Consider the following 19,718-nt stretch of genomic DNA (forward strand, 5'->3'; position numbering starts at 1 on the left):
TATACAAGTATTTTAACAACATGCTATTCTGAAGGGCTACTTCTCAATGGATGTCAACGAATTAATTTCCACATAAAAATGGATACACAAACACGTGTAGTGTAATTCATTACTGGGTGTTTTTTGTCACATTGTTTTATTGCCTTTGCTATTATTGGTCAATACACAAAAGATTAATTCGAGTTGAACTGTCACAACAGCGTAGAGTACATGACACAGCAGGAGCAAGTAAACACTTGTAAATCTTGAGTAAAATGAAGGGTGCAAACTACTAATATTCTGAACATTTGTATTAGAACAAACGATCTTATTTCCAGGCGAGACTCTTGAATGTAGGCTAAAATTAAACATTGTCTTCAAACAAGATACATGCTGCAGCCGTAATAAATGCTTTTTATCAAATATGTACTGTTAATTTATAAGCATTAAATAATTGCAAAACTACTTTCGTATGTAGTTACAGAAATAATATGGGCCGACTTTGTTAACTCTACTCACATCCTACAACTGGCAATAGAGAAAGGAAATATTTTTCACATTCAGTTTTATATTTAGGACAATCCTCAAATAGCCTTCCACCAAATGGTACCAATGCTTATAATTTGTGGTCATTCTATTAATGAAAAACGAGAAGGAAACCTTGTTATGACTTCCATTGTAACAGCAGTATCTTTCACATATCATATGTGAAAGGAGCAGTTACGACTTGTGGTATAATCACATATAATAATTCTCTGTTGTTTCAGCAGCACTGGAATGGCAATCCTTAATTCCTAACATTCATATCTAATTATTACAACATAAATTGCATGCAAACAACTGCTTGAAGATTCAGTTGTCCCCAAATCCATTTCCTTTCATGTAACTTAAGAACAAATACTTTTCTGAATGCCCTCAACAAACTACCATTGACCTACGTATCTGTCCATCTTTGTTTTTTCATTGTTACAACAAAATGACTGGAATATATGGTCTACAAAAAGGACCAACAGTTTTAAGCATCTATCGTAAGTTACAATGTTATTACAGTTGAACAAACAGAAACTACATCGGATCAATTGTGCAGTCACATTTCAGCAAATTCTTGGATATTACTATTTACTTGCGAATTTTCGCTGAATACCTAAACTTTAGCCATGCCTACACTTTGAAGAGTATCTCCTTCCCTTTCATTGTTCACTCAAAGAAAATAACATATCAGACTGATTTCAGTTTCAGTCATGAGATTATTACATGTTTAAGATGATCTTTGAAAAGAACTTAAGCATACAGTCATTGGTGTTATGAAATACAGCAATGAGGCCCACAGTACTCAACATGTACAGTGAAAATCAATACATATAACATTAACAATAAACATAATTTGGTTTACATATATATGTATGATATAATGAAGAACACATTACCGAATTATTGCTGCTGAGGTGTAACTGTTTTAACTTCAGGAAGTATGAGAGGTTGTCTAAAACACTACAGAAACTACGTTATTATCTAATTTGACAGACACTTACCGCTTAGAAAATCTGGAGGATAATTTAGAAAAGAATGATGATGTCCTGCCCGAATGGGTAATTGCAGACGTGTCTTGCGTTTGGAGAGGAGTGGCCAGCCCGTACGCAGCAGCCGTATGGTTACGACGATTCTGTCCACTGTGGAACGTTGAGCGACTTGGGACATTGCGAGGGAACGGCTGTCTGTTGCTTACAGCCGGAGAAACTGGTGGTCCACGACCACCACCAGTTGTTACCATGGTCACTCCTCCTCCACCAGCACCCGTGCCCGCTCCACTACTCACTCCCGTGCTGCAATCCCAAATACAGTGTTAGAAACTAATATATAATTCTGAGATTTATTAATGGTATACTTAGGCATTCTTATCAAAATCTCTCTACACACGCATTTTGAAGTCTTATACTGAGACACAAGGAAAATTCTAAAAAGAAGGCAACATATCTGTGATAGTATAACATGCAGTAAGGTGTTTAATAAAAACATAAAAAAGATTCACAAGCAGTTCTGTTTGTTGCTAAAATGGTACTATCGGCAGTGCATTATTTAAGTGAGAACTCTCAACTGTTTCTATCATGAATGGTAAACAAGTGTTTCAATTAAAAGTTAATAATGCATTAGATCTTTGCTGTTAAATCTTTGAAGATGTAATCACTTCACTTCAGGAACATAACAATTTACTACCAACAATTTGAAATTCTGATTAATGACATGCGCTACAGTAAAAAGGCTTTAAATACAAACGCATATGAAAATGTCATTGCATATTATTTCCTCTAACAATTGCAGTGATCAGACAGTATTAATGTGTGCACAGACAAGCACATACACATTGCTCAAAAGTGTTAGATGAAAACTTGTGTCCACATCCAGTATGCTGAATCTATTTTGATGCAGAGAGTACCTGCGGTCTTATTGTGTAGCCTGAGATCTTCACTTTTAATGTATATAACAACTAAACTCATTCTAGTTGTCAATGTGGACAAGGGAAAAAAATTCCTGGATTTGCGGGTTAGAAGTACACTTTTTCCCGATTAGGAACACACATTTTTCCAAGTGAAAACATGTTCCCCGTGTTACATGACAGTATATTTTCCCTTGGATTTTTAAAACTTATCTATTCTTTGAATGGTACAGACTATATAGTCCAACGTAGAACTTCCTGGCACTTTAGGAAACGAAACACCCCCCTCCCCCCCACCTTGGTGTTTGCTCTGCTCAAACTCCTTTTGTCACACTCGTGTTTGGAATTTCATGTGTTGTTGGGTATCATGTGACCATGTGCAGTACTGCCGCATGTTGTTCAGAGAGGAGATACAGAGTTATTGTTCTTAGGGCAATTGTTTTATCATATCCTATCAAGGTACAAAATTAAAAAGCAGTCCTTGGCACAATATTCATTTCAAAAGTAGACTCTACAACTCAAAGTACCCTAATATTTTGCTATGTGGTGACTTCAAAGAATTATTATTTATTTACTTTTTTTTTACTCATACTTAGAAATATTGTTATGTAGAATTTGCAATCAAGTTTACACCCATAAAGCACTGCAAAAAGCTTTTGAGAAGGAAAAAAAATCCTTGGAGAAAGAAAGCAAACAAACAAACATTGTTTGTAGACACCAAAACTAAGAATAATAAGCTTTTCAAGACTTTTTTAAACTATATAAAAAATTAACAAAGTTATTTGGGAAGCCAAGATACTGTATACATAAGTGGCAGTTTTATTCTATTTCAGGAGTAAATACAAAGCCTTAGGGCAGTTACAATGACAAACACGATGTGCTGCCGGGCTATGGCTTACTGAAGAATGGTGCTCTGTAAATTTAATACGTAAATAACACAAATTAAGAAATTACATCAAGCCTAGAGGAGTCCCAGACAAGTATTGAACCATGACGTGGGACCAAAAAACATTGTGGTTAATGGAAGGCAGATGTGTAAAGTTCTCCTAAAGCTTTTCAGTGTGGTTTTTGGGAAGCCAATTACGACCAAGTACCAACAATGTGGGAAAAAAAAAAAAAAAAAAAAAAAAAAAAAAAAAAAAAAAAAAAAAACTGAAGTTAATAACATATTTTAGCCTTCCGCAATTATGCGAATGTATTCACTCTATAGCTCTTGGCCACAGAAATCCATTTTGTTTCCATTTGACGTGAGAGCTATAAACGACGACGGAACAGCAAAACCATGGAACAGCAACACGGGTCACTCCTCACTGCAACTCTGACTGTTCTGTGCATGCGTGAAACTGGCAGCTTAGGCAAGCCAGAATTTTTTTTTTTTTTTTCTGGATTGATCTGTCTGCTTGTGTCTACTACTTATGCAGCTAACAGCCACACTTCGTAGCGAGAAGCAGGAGAAAGGTGCTGCTCTTTATGACTTCAGCTCTATAAATATGCACAAGTCCACTGTCAACTGCTCAAACGAACCTAATTTAAACACTTGTGATGTTAAGCACACTGAGAACAGTTAATATTAAGTGCTGCACGGACTTCGTCCTAAAGCCTTTGATACATTTTGCTGTTGGCAGGCAGTTGTATGAGAGATGTGTTTTCTTGTTGCAAATGGCACATTCTCTTTGCAACTAGAAGTTTTATTTTGGTGTTATTTATGTTTTATCACTGTAGTATTATTATGCAGTTGCAGGCTAAAGTAAAATTCTTTGTCAGAATATCTATTCTTATCTGCGAAAATTACGAAAATTTAACGGAAAACTAAAACTATGATAAATTCCCAAAATTCTAAAAATTCCTGGGGTCTTCCCAGTTTTCTCCTAGATAAAAAAAAAAATCCCAGGCTTTTCCTGGGGTGTATACACCCTGGTTACGTATTAGTGTGTCGGGTGACCTCTACGAAGGATGTGCACACCATTGCCTTAGTCTCCTCCAGTGGGGTACACAGATGGCAGTTGTCACTTGTGGATGCTGTATTCAAGCAAGCGCATGCAACATGACATCTTAATGCAGTGCAAGTAGCAGGGGCAGTCAGTCTGAGCCAAAAAGAACAGACTTCTTGTTCCATCGTTGCAAGTGCTAACGTCTCTCCATCAGTCATCCTTAGGTTTCAGACACACCACATGGACACACGGCAGCACGCAAGGAATGTTGGATAATGTGCCAATGCATTAAAACCCTGTGTAAAAACCGATATCTCACCATCTCTGCATTGCAATGTCATGCGGCTGCTACCAGAGCACTGTAAGATGATCTCAGAAGGGCCACTGGAACTGCTGCTCCGATCAGACTGTAAGGATCAGGTTATGAGAATGGACCTATTGACCAAGACGTCCTGTTCGAGTACTACACTTGACACATTTCATTGCTTGCCTTCAGTTCTGCTGTCACCATGTCAGCTGGTAATTTCATCATTTGAGGAAAGCGTTATTCACAACCTAGTCCAGATTTCCTCTGACAAAAGGTGATGGCTGTGTTCGTGTGTAGAAACACTGATGAACAGTACCTGCCAACTTCTTTCCAAGAAATCAACAGATTCAGCCACATTTTTGTGATTTTACACAAACAACCTGTTTCCCGAAATTGCTCTATGTTGTAAGAGGATGCACACCATACCTAGTACAAAAGTCAAGCTGAATAGTTACTGCTGACCCACACTGTGGAAACTTTAGAACACAAAATATTTTCTTTTGCCCCGAAACCATTTTTACAAGAACTGAAATGAGTGCACACTGTTATTTCCTCGCGGGGACCATGTAAAACTCAAGGATTTGCTCTTTTTTTCAACATTATGTTGTTCATGCACATATCTCAAACACACACACACCAAAAAAAGTTATAAATCAGCCCGGTTCCCAGAATTCCTGAAGATAGACATTGACTGTGGACATTGTATCATAGACACAGCCCCTCTGACTGTGCAGAGACGTCACTAAAATTGCCCAAAGATGAAAACAACCATGCATGAGCAGTGCCTATTAAACGGAGGGGGTCCCACAGCCGATCAGTTACAGTCATTCCACCAGGAAGGGGTACACGCCTCATACTGTCTGTAGTTCAACCCTGCCCAAACTGTCAATACCACAGTTCGATTGCATCCACATTGTTACTTTGTGCCAGGAAGGGCTTTCAACAAGGGAAGTGTCCAGGTGTGTCTGTGTGAACCAAAGTGACGTTATTCGGAAATGGGGGAGATACAGAGACACAGGAACTGTCGGTGAAGTGCCTCGCTCAGGGGCTACTACTGCAGTGGATAATCGCTACCTATGGATTATGGCTTCGGGGAACCCTAACAGCAATGACATCATGTTGAATAATGCTTTTTGTGCAGCCACAGCACACCATGCTACAGCTCAAACTGTGTGTAATAGGCTGCATGATGGGCAACTTTGTTCCCAACATCCATGGGGAGGTTCATCTTTGCAATGATGACACCATGCAGCGCTGTACAGAGGGCCCAACAACACACCGAATAGCTGAATAGACTGCTCAGGATTGGCATCACGTTCTCTTTACTGAAGTGTGTCGCATTTGCTTTCAACCAGACAATCGCCGGAGACTTGTTTGGAGGCAATCCGATCAGGCTGAACACCTTAAACACACTGTCAAGTAACTGCAGCAAGGTCGAGGTTCCCTGCTGCTTTGGGTTGGCATTATGAGGGGTCGACACACGCCACTGGTGGTCATGGAAGGCCCTGTAACGACTGTATCATACATGAATGCCATGCTCCAACCGATAGTGCAACCATATCGGCAGCATATTGGCGTGCCATTCGTCTTCATGGATGACAATTTGCATCCCCATCATGCAAATCTTGTGAATGACTTCCTTCAGGGTGATGACATGGCTTGACTAGAGTGGCCAGCATGTTCTCCAGACATGAACCACATTGAACATGCCAGGGATAGATTGAAAAGGGCTGTTTGTGGACAACGTGACCCACCAATCGCTCCGTGAGATCCACAGCAAATCACCATTGAGGAATGGGACGATCTGGACCAACAGTCCCTTTATGAACTTGTGGGTAGTATGCCACGACGAATACAGGCATGCAGCAATGCAAGAGGATGTGCAAATGGGTATTAGTTGTAGCGGTGTGTACAGCAATCTGGGCCACCACCTCTGAAGGTCTTGCTGCATGGTGGTACAACACGCAATGTGTGGTATTCATGAACAATAACAAGAGCGGAAATGATGATTATGTTGATCTCCGTTCCCATTTTCTGTACAGGTTCCAGAGCTCTCGAAACCAAGGTGATGCAAAACTTTTTTCATGTGTGTAATATAGTTATGATTTTTTAATAATCTAATGATTCTTTTTGGTCCACTCAGTATATCCTGTCCTGGTTTATGATGTCTTCTGGGTCTAGCACCATATCAGACATGGCACGTATAATATAAGCAAACTATTTAAAAAGACACACCCTACTTCTTTCAGGTGGCTGTTCAGTATGCATAAAATATTATGAACAGAAATGTCCTGAGAACAGGAGTAAATATTATACCACCTATCTGTCATACGAGTATCTTTAGCACCAAATATAATCACAAAACAAAATTTCCACACAAAGTGACAGTCACAAGCTCATCTTCAAGCATTTCTTGTTATTAGAGCCCCTTCCCCCTATTACATCGAGATGGAGGTTGTAGTATCTCATTGTTATGAGCACAAAGGAAAGGGAAATGATGATACGTCACCTCTTTTTTTTTTAATGATGATATGAACAGCTGTTACATTTTTCGAACGACTCTTTCTTATTTGACTGGGAAGTATTTCAGTTTCTTTAAGCTAGAAGATTCATGTGAGTGAATCCAGTTTTTTCTCAAAGAAGAAATGTATTCAAAACTAACATTGCCAATCATGTTGGGTTTGGAAAATTAGTAAGAGAACAACTGGACTTCATGTGGGCTGTTATGTGGAAATTTGCATTATCTAAATAAAAATAGAGATCTTTTAATCATCACTAATAACCTAAACATTGCAATAATTCACTGACAGAATTTCAAACATTGTTTGCACATTTTATGTTACAATATTGTAAAATGCTGACTATTAATTACCAAAATTCAGTTAGTACCTTCCTTCTTGACTGCAACCTGAATATAAGAGACAGGGCACATCTGTTTGTAGCGTTCCTTGCTTTATTTCTTCGTTTGTTGTCCTCGGTGTCAATGTACTGCGTTGCTACACTGGCTGAAAAGTGTGTTGTGAACACCGACTACTTTAAACGATGTACATTTGCATTTTCACAGTGCTTTACTTTCACTGTTCACCCCCCCCCCCCCCCAATTCTACACAGTTATATAGCCAGTGCACTACTGTTTCACTTCTGATAAGCCTCATTAATAGGTTGCAGGTGAACATCCACATACTGCTACAACAGTTTCCTGTTGAACATCTACGAGCAGTAAAAGCCTAACTACATAGTTCACATTTCTTGAAGAATAAAAAGTACGTATGGAGACAAGACACTCTCACTCTCATTGTTTTAACATATGGCGTAATTATGTTACACTTATTTCACAGTTAAGCTCATGCATTGTTGTTGATCTAAGCAACACAGGTTTCTCAACTGAAACTCGGCTGTGGACTGACTGTCTCAGGACCAAAAATCGGCCCTTGTATATCATTACAATAACAGGTACTGAAACTACACATTGTTCGAAGTTAAATGTACAAAAATTATAATTCAAATCAATCCATTTGATTAACTGTATACATTGAAAAATTGGTTCTTTTTAACGATTTCTTCTACTACAAGGCTTAGGCCGAATTATTTGTTTAAACAGGGCGTATACGCGGACAAGGAAAAAAAATTCCCAGATTTCCCGATTAAAAATACTATTTCTCCCGGGTGAAGACGCACTTTTTCCCTGTTAACTGACAGTATATTTTCTTTCAGAACTGTATAACTTAGCAATCCTTTGAATGTTTATGGTTTTATACACGGCGTAGAATTCCCCGGCACATTATAAAACGAAACTCAGGGAAGAAAACACGTTTTGGAAAGATCTTCGATGTGCACAAACAAGTACAATGGCAACATCACTTAACTAGCGTGAACACACAAACAGCAACAGTTAACAGTTTAAATTAATACACACAGTGTTGCTACAAGAAAAGCAAACCTTTCACGTATAATGTTGGTTTTTTTTTATGCTCGTGTTACACTAAGATATAACACACAAATGAGCCAGTAAAATTTTTAATAACGACATAAATGTCTGAACTTCTGGGCTCGAAATTCTTCTAAATGGCTTGTCATTAGTTGATTTCTAAATGAGAGTCAAACGCTCTGTGATTTAAGAAATTCATTGTACAATCTCTGACATAGTTCAACTTGCGTAAAAGGAAATTTACTTTGAAAGTAACGCTTTTCGAACCACCATTCGCAATATTTTCCACCGACCTGTTAGAAATAGGTTCGTTTCAGCAGCTGCCACAGAGCACCAGATAAGAGGCGCCACGAGCTTGCGTAGCTACACGACTTAGGAGGCCCTTATGTTTGTAGGTGTAAAACATTAAAAGATCTTACATTGTCCTAAAAGAAACAAGACATAAGAGGATATTCTGAGAGCATAGGAATTTTGTGAACCATACTAAAATGTACACATTTAAAGTCCACATTTGTATGTGCAAATTCCCAATGAAGTAGACATCAACCTGATATTAAGCTTTTCAATGTGGTTTTCGGATGTAAATTTTCTTGGAGTACCAGTACTGTGTTATCTCATGTTTGTTTCTGTATTATGGCATAATGCGATATGTGCTAGGAGTGAAAACGTGCACTTGAAATGCAGCAAATAGTTAAAATTAGCCTATAGTGTGGAATTACACTTTGTTTCAAGTATATTGGCTGCCTCAGTGGAAAAGATTAATAGAAGGAAATTTCTGTAGCAAACCGACAAAAATTACTTCATTGTTCTACAAGGTCAGTAATGCTTAGCGGTCAGAAAGGTGGAAATAAAATAAAATCTGAAACTAATAACATATTTCTGCCTTCTGTAATCATGTGAATGTATTTTAATTCACTTGATAGCACCCGGCCACAGAAATCGGTTTTGTTTTCATTTGGCGTGAGATCAGTAAAGGAAGAGGAAACAGCAAAATCACTAAAATGTAAACACAGGTCACATGGAGACTACCTACTTCCCCACTGTACTCAGACTGCTCAGTGCATTAGCCCCGGATCTACGATATTTCTGAACCGGAGCAATACTCCGCCCTTCCCACAAGCGTTTGAGATAGGGAGTCATGAATTTCTAAAAGAAATTGAATTTTCAAAAATATGTTCATTTTGTAGTGCACATCTTTCTGAATAGTCTGATACATACAACATTTGTGTTCGAGCACGAGATCGAAAAGTAGTAGTGCAAAATTTTTATACAAATTTGGGATCGTCATATTCTTCCTTAATTTGTGTGATGTCCCCGTTTCTTCTCCTCCTTCATTCTATCAAAGTCTTGTCATCACTAATTCTGTAACTATCCCTGTGAATGTCAAAGCTTATTCGCCGTATAACTTCACTAACTTTGTCCCGCGATTATTCTCCGGTTAGGCATTGTTACATGTTGGTACAACGCGTTTTCTGCGCTACTTCCAGAATAGAAGTTAAAGCGGCTGCTAGCTGGGGAGTGTACAATTGGCCCTTAGCAGTAAATCGATCTGGCCAGAACTTTTCTGTCAGAATTTCATTTTCTTAGCTACACCGAGAAGATAATACGTAATCTTTCTTACCTGTTAATCGTTTATTTCCACTATGGTAGTCTGAATGTATGGATTTCGCAAGTAATTATAACAATGCTCATCATTCGCAAACCCAATCAACCACATAATCAGACAGCGGTTGGCATTCATCCGTTTGGCTTTACTTCGCTTATCTTGTATAGACCTTTTTGTCTGCAGGGAAGTTTATTTCTAGGTGCGATGAGGATTTACCTGACAGACATCATGCGCACTATGCACGCATTCACAAATCATTCAGAAATCAACTTAGAATGTGTTCAAAAACCGACAGGGATGCGTTTCAAAGCCATATGAACAATCAAATGGTTCAAATGGCTCTGAGTACTATGGCACTTAACATCTGAGGTCATCAGTCCCCTAGAACTTAGAACTACTTAAACATAACTAACCTAAGGACATCACACACATCCATGCCCTAGGCAGGATTCAAACCTGTGACCGTAACGGTCGCGCGGTTCCAGACTGAGGCGCCTAGAACCGCTCTGCTACACCGACCGGCTATCAATAATCGATACACCACGTGCGCTGAAGACTAGGTGCTTTGTGAAACAAGGTTTTTTTTCCCCAACATTGAGTTGCAAGATGGAAAGAAAGCCATTAGGCCTTACTCCTACTACCCAGACTGCTTCGCCCATCACGCACAGCTTCTCACTCTCTGGCCTCTGTTACCAGAGACAGTGGTCGCGCGCAGCTCTTGTGTGTGTGTGTGTGTGTGTGTGTGTGTGTGTGTGTGTGTGTGTGTGTTCTCTCTCTAAATTGGAAGAAGGCTTCTTTTTGGCTGAAAGCTTAGTTGTTTGACAGTCTCTTTGTTGTGCCTACCCGCAACTCAATATCGCCAGTATTTAGTGAGAAGCAATCTATCCTTTTTTATAATATTATCTTTCCAGTGATTTATTTCCAGTTTGAAATCTCATAGTTTACAAATCAAGTTCTGACGCAACAGAAGTAAAAAAAAGGAACCATTATACTTTCTGCAGAAATGTTTAAACTGATGACATACAGTGGGGGGAAAAAAAAGTATGCAAGAGAAAATTGACAAAACATTATTAAAAACTGAATAAAATTAACAAAAAGCAAAGTGAAACAACAATATGTTCTCATCTTTATTATTTACATTAATAAATTTTGAAAATTACAAAAGTTTCTGCTAAGAGACTACTAATTAAGTGCCTAAAATGGCTGCCAAGCTGATTGTTTGCAGGGTACATATCTTTTGATCATTGCATGACCAAATTCGGTTCAAGGTTTGTTATGTCATACACAGTGACGAGTATAGCTTGTGGTGGCGCTCTGATGCTTGTTTAATTTTTCTTTCTTATCAGCATCCAATATGCTGATATCCAAAATGAGTGCTGGAAGAATGTATAATGTTGCTAAAACAGTTTAGTAGTGACTGTATTCAGAGTGACAACTGATTAAAAAGCACCACCGAAATCACATTCAACATCATGTAGCAAGTGCAAAGCACTTTAAAAATAATAAACTGTACCCTGACAACAGTATGGTGAGGCACTATAGTTCAATTCTTTTATCTTGGCGGTTCGTGCATGCCCACCCAGACGCGGGAGATTGCTGTGTTGCCAGTTGTAGGTGCCAAGAGAAGCAGCGCCATAGTATAGCTCGCAAACTTACGTTTAGGGGGGAGCGCGCAGTTTATGAAGTAAAGCCACCACACCCGCATTAACCCTTTCGCTGCTACAGAGGTGTGCTCCCCGCATTCCGCGATTTTGTCATCACTGCACTGCTCGACTGTGCAGACACATGGTGTTTCGACTGCTTTGACACACTTTATCATTCGATTTCATAAAACCTATTTGGCCCAAAAATTGGATTTTTACACATCTTCTTGACTGATACAGAATGAACTTCTTAAATGTTACCTACATTTTACAATCTCAAGTCAGAGTTGATCAAAAGTATTTCCACAACCTCCAAACACAAACTTTTTCATATTAGGTGCATTGTGCTACCACCTACTGCCAGATACTCCATATCAGTGACCTCAGTAATCACTAAACATTGTGAGAGCAGATTTCCGCACTCCTAAACACCTCTAGGTCCACTGTTTCCAATGTGATAGTGAAGCGAAAACGAGAAGGGACACGTACAGCACAAAAGCGTATAGGCTGACCTCGTCTGTTGACTGACAGAGGCCACCAACGGTTCAAGAGGGTCATAAGGTGTAATAGGCAGACATCTATCCAGACCATCACACAGGAATTCCAAATTGCATCAGGATCCACACTGCAAGTACTATGAAAGTTAGGCAGGAGGCGAGAAAAATTGGATTTCACGGTCGAGCGGCTGCTCATTAGCCACACATCATGTTGGTAAATGCTGAAAGGACACCTCGCTTGGTGTAAGAAGGGTAAACAATGGACGATTGAACAGTGGAAAAATGTTATGTGGAGTGTCAAATCGTGGTACACAATGTGGCGAACCGATGGCAGGGTGTGGGTACGGCGAATGCCCAGTGAACATCATCTGCCAGCATGTGTAGTGCCAACAGTAAAATTCGGAGGCAGTGGTGTTATGGTGTGGTTGTATTTTTCATGGAGGGGGGCTTGCACCCCTTGTTGTTTTGCATGGAACTTTCACAGCACAAGCGTACATTGATGTTTTAAGCACCTTCTTGCTTCCCACTGTTGAAGAACAATTCGAGGATGGCGACTGCATCTATCAACATGATCGAGCACCTGTCCATAATGCACGGTCTGTGGAAGGTGTGGTTACATGTCAATCACATCCCTGCAACGGACTGGCCTACACGAAGTCCTGACCTGAATCCTATAGAACATCTTTGGGATTTTTAGGAACGCCGACTTCATGCCAGGCCTCACCGACTGATATCAATACCTCTCCTCAGTGCAGCACTCCATGAAGAATGTGCTGCAATTTCCCAAGAAACCTTCCAGCACGTGATTGAGCGTATGCCCGTGAGAGTGGCAGCTATCATCAAGGTTAAGGGTGGGCCAACATCATATTGAATTCCAGAATTACTTATGGAGGACGCCATGAACTTTTAAGTCATATTCAGTCAGGTGCCCTGGATACTTTGGATCACATTGTGTACATATATTCCTCCTGCCAGAATACAACATTATAGCTCTTCTTTTACCGTACCTACTTGAAAGCTGCAATGTTTATCTGTTATAATTTTCAGGACGCACACTGATGTTTAGTTGCTTTACTAGAAGATTCTTCAGTTGCAAGAAACAATAAGAACAGGTAACTGAGGTAGGAGTTCTGAGGGAAATATAGCGGATTATTTGAATAGTTGTGAACAATATGCTTGAAGGTACTGGAAAACAAAAGCTCGAGCAAAGCTTAGCCACAAACACAGACGTTTATAACATGTGGAAATAAACTTGAACATTGATTACTGTTTGAAAGTTAAACAGGTAGCTCTTGTGTTAGCTGACGTTAATAATTCATTTTCCAATTACATTTAACAAAGTGATTGCAGATGCAATCTCACTCTGTTGAAACAAATAACATTAAACATTTCATTATTTCTTCTGTTTCCTGAATGAGTGACAGAAGTGGATCAGTGTGTTCAGTTATGGTTTTCAAATGAAGTTTCTAGGAGTTATTGATTTCATTAACTAATGTATGCATTCACTAATAAATTTTCACATTTGGCATTGACAACTTTTTTATCTAAGAATCTGTGACCCAAAAACTCTGTATTTATATTGCAATTATTTCCTCAAGTTACTTTCAATGACAATGTTGCAAAAGTAAGTACATACACACCGAAACAGACTCATCAGGCAGGAAAACAGAAATATATACCTGCACCGGAGAAACATTGCACTTGACCGTTCCCATTATGTCAAGTTAGGTAGGCTATACTGCAATAGTGGTGTTGCAATAAAAGCCTCTATACATATAGCAGACAATACTATTTTTTGTTCCATCTGGTAAATGTAAGCTACTGAGCAGTAACAGTATATATAAGCAACCCATTTTTGTCTTGCTACCACAGTGACAGCAAATAAACAGCTGCATAGTAAAGTACATATAATCAATGAAGCATGCACTTTCAGTAACGAAGCAAAGAAATACAGGAAATAAGCATTTGATGAGGACCAATATCTTGCGAACAATATGGAACGAACTTCCTGGCAAATCAAAACTGTGTGCCGGACCGAGACTTGAACTCGGGACCTTTGCCTTTCGGGGGTAAGTGGAAAGTAGTGGACGAGTTACTGACAGAAGTAAAGCTGTGAGGATGGGGCGCGAGTCGTGCTTTGGTAGCTCAGTTGGTAGAGCACTTGCCCGCAAAAGGCAAAGGTCCATGATGCAATAAATAACCAATATTCCTAGTTCTTCACTCACAATTTTACGGTGACAATGGCATAATTCCATGCAACCCTCCCATCATCACTATAGTCGGAACCAGTGCCCAAACTGTCTTCATGGCCGTCTCACAAATACAAGTTGAATGAATTTCTTTACCAACAAGTCTGTGCAAGAAATGCTTCGAGCTGTAACAATGCACGCAGTTTCTAACAGGACTTCACATTCGTCTAGAACTTTGTAACAGAAGTTCGTACATTTCAGCACAATTGTTAGTGACTTTTCTCACTCCTGAAAAGTTCACTTTTTTTAAATGACACTAATTTGAGAGGCATTCCTGCTGTAGTGATCATAAATATGCCTGTGAAATAGACCAGTCTTGAAAGAATACGTTGGTGATAGGGTGAAGCTACCCCAACTCTCTCCAGGAGCCACTAACAATATACTACCTAATCCATGTGAATGGGTTGGATTTGTTACGGCTCATGTCTACATCTTTCAACTTTTGCAGCATTCCCTTCCTTACTTACTACTGTCCTTGCACTAATTTCAAGAACTTCTGATGTTTTTTCCTCAACTTTATCAGCAGGAACTGATGGCTGCCCGTGAATACTTCAATATTCTTTCTCCTGCTCGTAAAACTCACAATATCTCTGTAGTAACTACAGCACCTCGCTGTCCAGTGGCATCCACTGACAAAAAGAACTGTCACTAGGTGAACAAAGTTTTTTCAAGTATCATAATTTTCTAAACCACAATGAAACAAAGCATAGGTTAACGTACAAGCACAGTACAAAGAACACACAATGTATGTTTTGGTTCACTTCAAATATAGCCAGCAAAACTGGAGCTTTTTAATGACATGACCGGCAGTGATTACCACACTGGGATTGGTCTACGCCCCATGCTTCTCGTTCTTCACTTGTTGACCTATTACGCTGCCAACTTGAAACGCTTATGTCATGTGAAAAGTTTCAGTGGCCTGGATATACAATTTATTAAAGAGGAGGGAGATAGCTCAAGATTAAATTAAATAAAAGTTCCGAGTCTCAGAAAAAATTAACTGAACTGACAGAAAAGAAAGAGGGCATTATTTAAAAATTAATAATGCCAACACTAAAAGATATTGCCAGTATAAAGAAAATAAAGGAAAATAAAGTCTCAAATTGAACAAAATAGCTATTTTAGGAGAAACAACTGAATACAATAAGCATTGGGGGGGGGGGGGGGGGGAGATATATCAAGTTAATATAGAGTAGACACTACATTTAATCAGTTAAATCAGATAGCACAGTGACTAACAGGGAAAAATGAAACTGCACTGATATTTCTTTAAACATTTGAGTAGTTCAAGAGATGAGACAGATCTTATTTACAAAAATGTTTACAGAATCCATACATATTATAAAAGTGTGTGTGTGTGTGTGTGTGTGTGTGTGTGTGTGTGTGTGTGCGCGCGCGCGCATTCTCTCTCCCTCTCTCTCTCTCTCTCTCTCTCTCTCCCCCCCCCCCCCCCCCCCCCCCCACCCACCTCATCTCTTAAACCACACAACACCAATTTCAAACTGCACTTGGTACCCATATCCCTTACTGTTGGGCAACAATCGCTATGGGGTAAGAATCACCTCCCTACAACAGCTCAGGAGATATGACGTAATGAACAATAAGAAGCATTCAATATTGCCGCATCACACGTGAGATTTCAATTTAATACTTCTGTACTATCTAACTCTATTCAAAATAATAAATGTTGCACATAGTATCCACAGATGCTCCTGAATGTAGCTACAAAATTATATTATTATGTGACACACGAATCAGGAGATACATGAAAAAATGCTGCATCATGCATGAAGTTTTAATACATTTATTCCTTAAAACTAGTGTACTCCTACAGTCGAGTCAACTGACATCCCTGACACATGGCAGCACCTTTGACAGCTTTAAACTGCGAAGCGCAAATGGCTGTAGGTGAAAACAATAGCCATCTATAGAGCTACACAGCGCAACTCTAGTTTTCGGCCCTTAAGGCCTTTGTCAGCAGTACACACACACACACACACACACACACACACACACACACACACAACTTGCACACCAGCAGCACTAGTGCATGTTGGGAGTGGCGACTGGGTTAGGGTAAGGAGGAGGCTGTGGCGGGGACGGGGACTGATAGTATGGTGGGAGTGACGGACAGTGAAGTGTTGCAGTTTAGACGAAGGGTAGGAGAGAAGGTGCAGAGGGGGCGAAGGAGTTAGTAGCACAAAGGACAGAAATATAAAGAAATTAAAAGACAGGGTGTGGCGGTGAAATGACAGTTGTGTAGTGCTGGAATGGGAACAGGGAGGGGGTTGGATGGGTGAGGCCAGTGAGTAACAAAGGTTAAGGCCAGAAGGGTTACGGGAACGCAGGATGTATTGCAGGGAACGTTCCCACCTGTGCAATTCAGAAAAGCTGGTGTTGGTGGGAAGGATCCATATGGCACAGACTGTGAAGCAGTCATTGAGATGAGGGGTATCATGTTTGGCAGTATGATCAGCAACAGGATGGTCCACTTGTATTTTGGCCACAGTTTGTCAGTGGCCGTTCATGCAAAGAGACAGCTTGTTGGCTGTCATGCCTACATAAAATGCAGCACAGTGGTTGCAGCTTAGCTTGTAAATCACATGACTAGTTTCACAAGTAGCCCTGCCTTTGATAGGATAGGTGATGTTAGTAACCGGACTGGAGTAGGTGGTGGTAGGAGAATTTATGAGACAAGTCTTGCATCCAGGTCTATTACAGGGGTATGAGCCATGAGGTAAGGGATTAGGAGCAGGGGTGGGTAAGGATGGACAAGTATATTGTGCAGGTTCAGTGGACAGCGGAATAGGACGGTAGGAGGGGTGGGAAGGATAGTGGGTAGGGATATTTCTCATTTCAGGGCATGACGAGAGGTAACCGAAACCCTGGCGGAGAATGTAATTCAGTTGCTCCAGTCCAGGATTGTACCGAGTTACGAGGGGAATGCTCCTCTGTGGCCGGCCAGTGAGACTTTGGGAGGTGGTGGGAGACTGGAAAGATAAGGCACGGGAGATTTGTTTTTGTACAAGGATGGGAGGTTAATTACGGTCAGTGAAGGCTTCAGTGAGACCCTCGGTATATTTAGAGAAGGACTGCTCATCACTGCAGATGCGTTGAGCAACCGATGGCTAGGCTGTGCGGAAGGGACTTCTTGGTATGGAATGGGTAGGCAGCTGTCGAAGTGGAGGTATTGCTGGGAGTTAGTGGGTTTGATATGGACGGAGGTACTGACTAAGAAAGTGGCTTGCTGGGCTGAGTAGGACCAGGTGAAGCAAATTGGGGAGAAGTTTTTGAGGTTCTGGAGGAATGTGAATAAGGTGTCCTCACCTTCAATCCAGACAGCAAAGATGTCATCAATGAATCTGAACCAGGCGAAGGGTTTAGGATTCTTGGTTTTTAGGAAGGATTTCTCTAGATGGCCCATGAACAGGTTAGCTTAGGATAGTGCTATGCGGGTTCCCACAGCCGTACTGCAGATTTGTTTGTAGGTAATGCCTTGAAAGGAGAAGTAATGTGGGGGATGATATAGCTGATCACGGCAACTAGGAAGGAGGTTGTTAGTTCAGAATCCATAGGTGTCTGGAAAGGTAGTGTTTGATAGCAGTAAGACCATGGGCATTAGGACTGTTTAGGTACAGGGAGGTGGCATCAATAGTGACGAGCAGGGCACCTTGTGGTAAAGAGAAAGGAACCGTGGAGAGTCGGTCAAGAAATAGTTGGTATCTTTAATATAAGAGGGTAGGTTGCAGGTAATAGGTTGAAGGTGTTGGTCTATGAGAGCAGAGATTCTCTCAGTGGGGGCACAGTAACCAGCCATAATGGGGCCGTTCTGGATGGTTGGGTTTATGGACTTTAGGAAGTATGTAGAAGGTGGGAGTGTGGAGAGTGGTAGGGGTAAGTAGAGAGATGGACTCTGGGGAGAGGTTCTGGGACAGGTCTAAGGATGTGAGTAGTGATTGGAGATCCTGCTGGATTGCTGGAATGGGATCACTGTGGCATGGTTTGTAGGTGGAAGTATCTGACAGCTGACGGAGTCTTTCTGCCACGTAATCCTTGCGGTTCAAAACAATGATGGTGGAGCCTTTGTATGTAGGTAGGATTATAAGATCGGTATCAGCTTTTAGATGGTGGACTGCAATTCTTTCTGCGGATGTAAGGTTAGTATGCATGTCGATGGATTTGAGGAATGATGGTGAAGAAAGGTTCGAGGATAAGAAATTTTGGAAAGTTAACAGGGCAATTTGGATGCAGTGGGGGTGGATCATGGTTGGATGGAGGAATGAAACTGAGTTAGGCAAGGTTCAATATCGGTCTTTGGTTGAGTCTGATCGGTCGGGTTGATGTGAAAAAGTGTTTCCACTGTAGGGACCAGGAGAAGGAGAGAAGTTCTGTGTGGTTGAATTTGGGAGTGTGGCAAAAGGTAAGGCCTCTGGAAAGAACTGATATTTATGTGGGACTAAGGCTTCTGGAGGAAAGGTTCGTGACTGTGTTGCGGGTCTGTTTAGTTTTGGGTTCTGTGTGGTGGTGGGAGGGAGTTTTGGATGGTGGGGTAAGTGTAGTATGTCTGGGAGACAGGGTTTGTCAGCTATGAGGGAGTGTGGGGGAGCTTTGGAGGTTGTTTCAGAAGTGGTGGACAGTGGTTGCTGCAAGGTGGGAGGAGGACGTGAGCAGGATGTTGAGCTTTTTGAGGTGGCGTTGTGCATGTTGCTCAAGTTCCTGCAGGGCAAGAGTTTCGATGTGTGTTACGAGTTCTAGGAATTTTGTGGATGGAAAGAAGGCACCTCAAGGAGGATTGGGCTTGGTTGATATGGTTTTGTAGGACTATGTTGGTGAGGGCTAAGGATTGGCAGAATCTGAACAGGTGGAGGTCATTGTGAAGGAAGGGTGGCACCAGAGATGGGTAATTTGATGGTAAGGCCATTAGCAGGGATTTCATGAGCCAAGCAACAACACAGGAACAGTATGTGAGACTGAGATCTTGCTAGGGATAACGAAACTTTTCTGTATTGACGCAGATGGAAGAAGGAAGGATCCATGGTAGTGCAAAAATGCGAAAAATTACGTGAGAAAGTAGAATTCATCAAACAGTTGAAGTGTTGAGTCATCAATAGGTAAATAAACTAGATCGAATATGTTGCAAGCTT

General features: G+C 40.6%; 1 protein-coding gene across 45 annotated transcripts in view; it reads right to left on the bottom strand.

Annotated features, from left to right (window-relative positions):
* LOC126363857 (serine/threonine-protein kinase MARK2-like) overlaps positions 1-19,718 on the bottom strand; it is a 284,053-nt gene that overhangs the window by 22,430 nt on the left and 241,905 nt on the right. For all 45 annotated transcript variants that reach the window (XM_050008038.1, XM_050008036.1, XM_050008028.1 and 42 more), the window contains one exon: positions 1,512-1,802. In XM_050008038.1, the coding sequence (XP_049863995.1) occupies positions 1,512-1,802 (291 nt within the window). The remainder of the gene's footprint in view (positions 1-1,511; positions 1,803-19,718) is intronic.

Source organism: Schistocerca gregaria, chromosome 1 (assembly GCF_023897955.1).
Source record: "Schistocerca gregaria isolate iqSchGreg1 chromosome 1, iqSchGreg1.2, whole genome shotgun sequence".
NCBI lineage: Eukaryota > Metazoa > Arthropoda > Insecta > Orthoptera > Acrididae > Schistocerca > Schistocerca gregaria.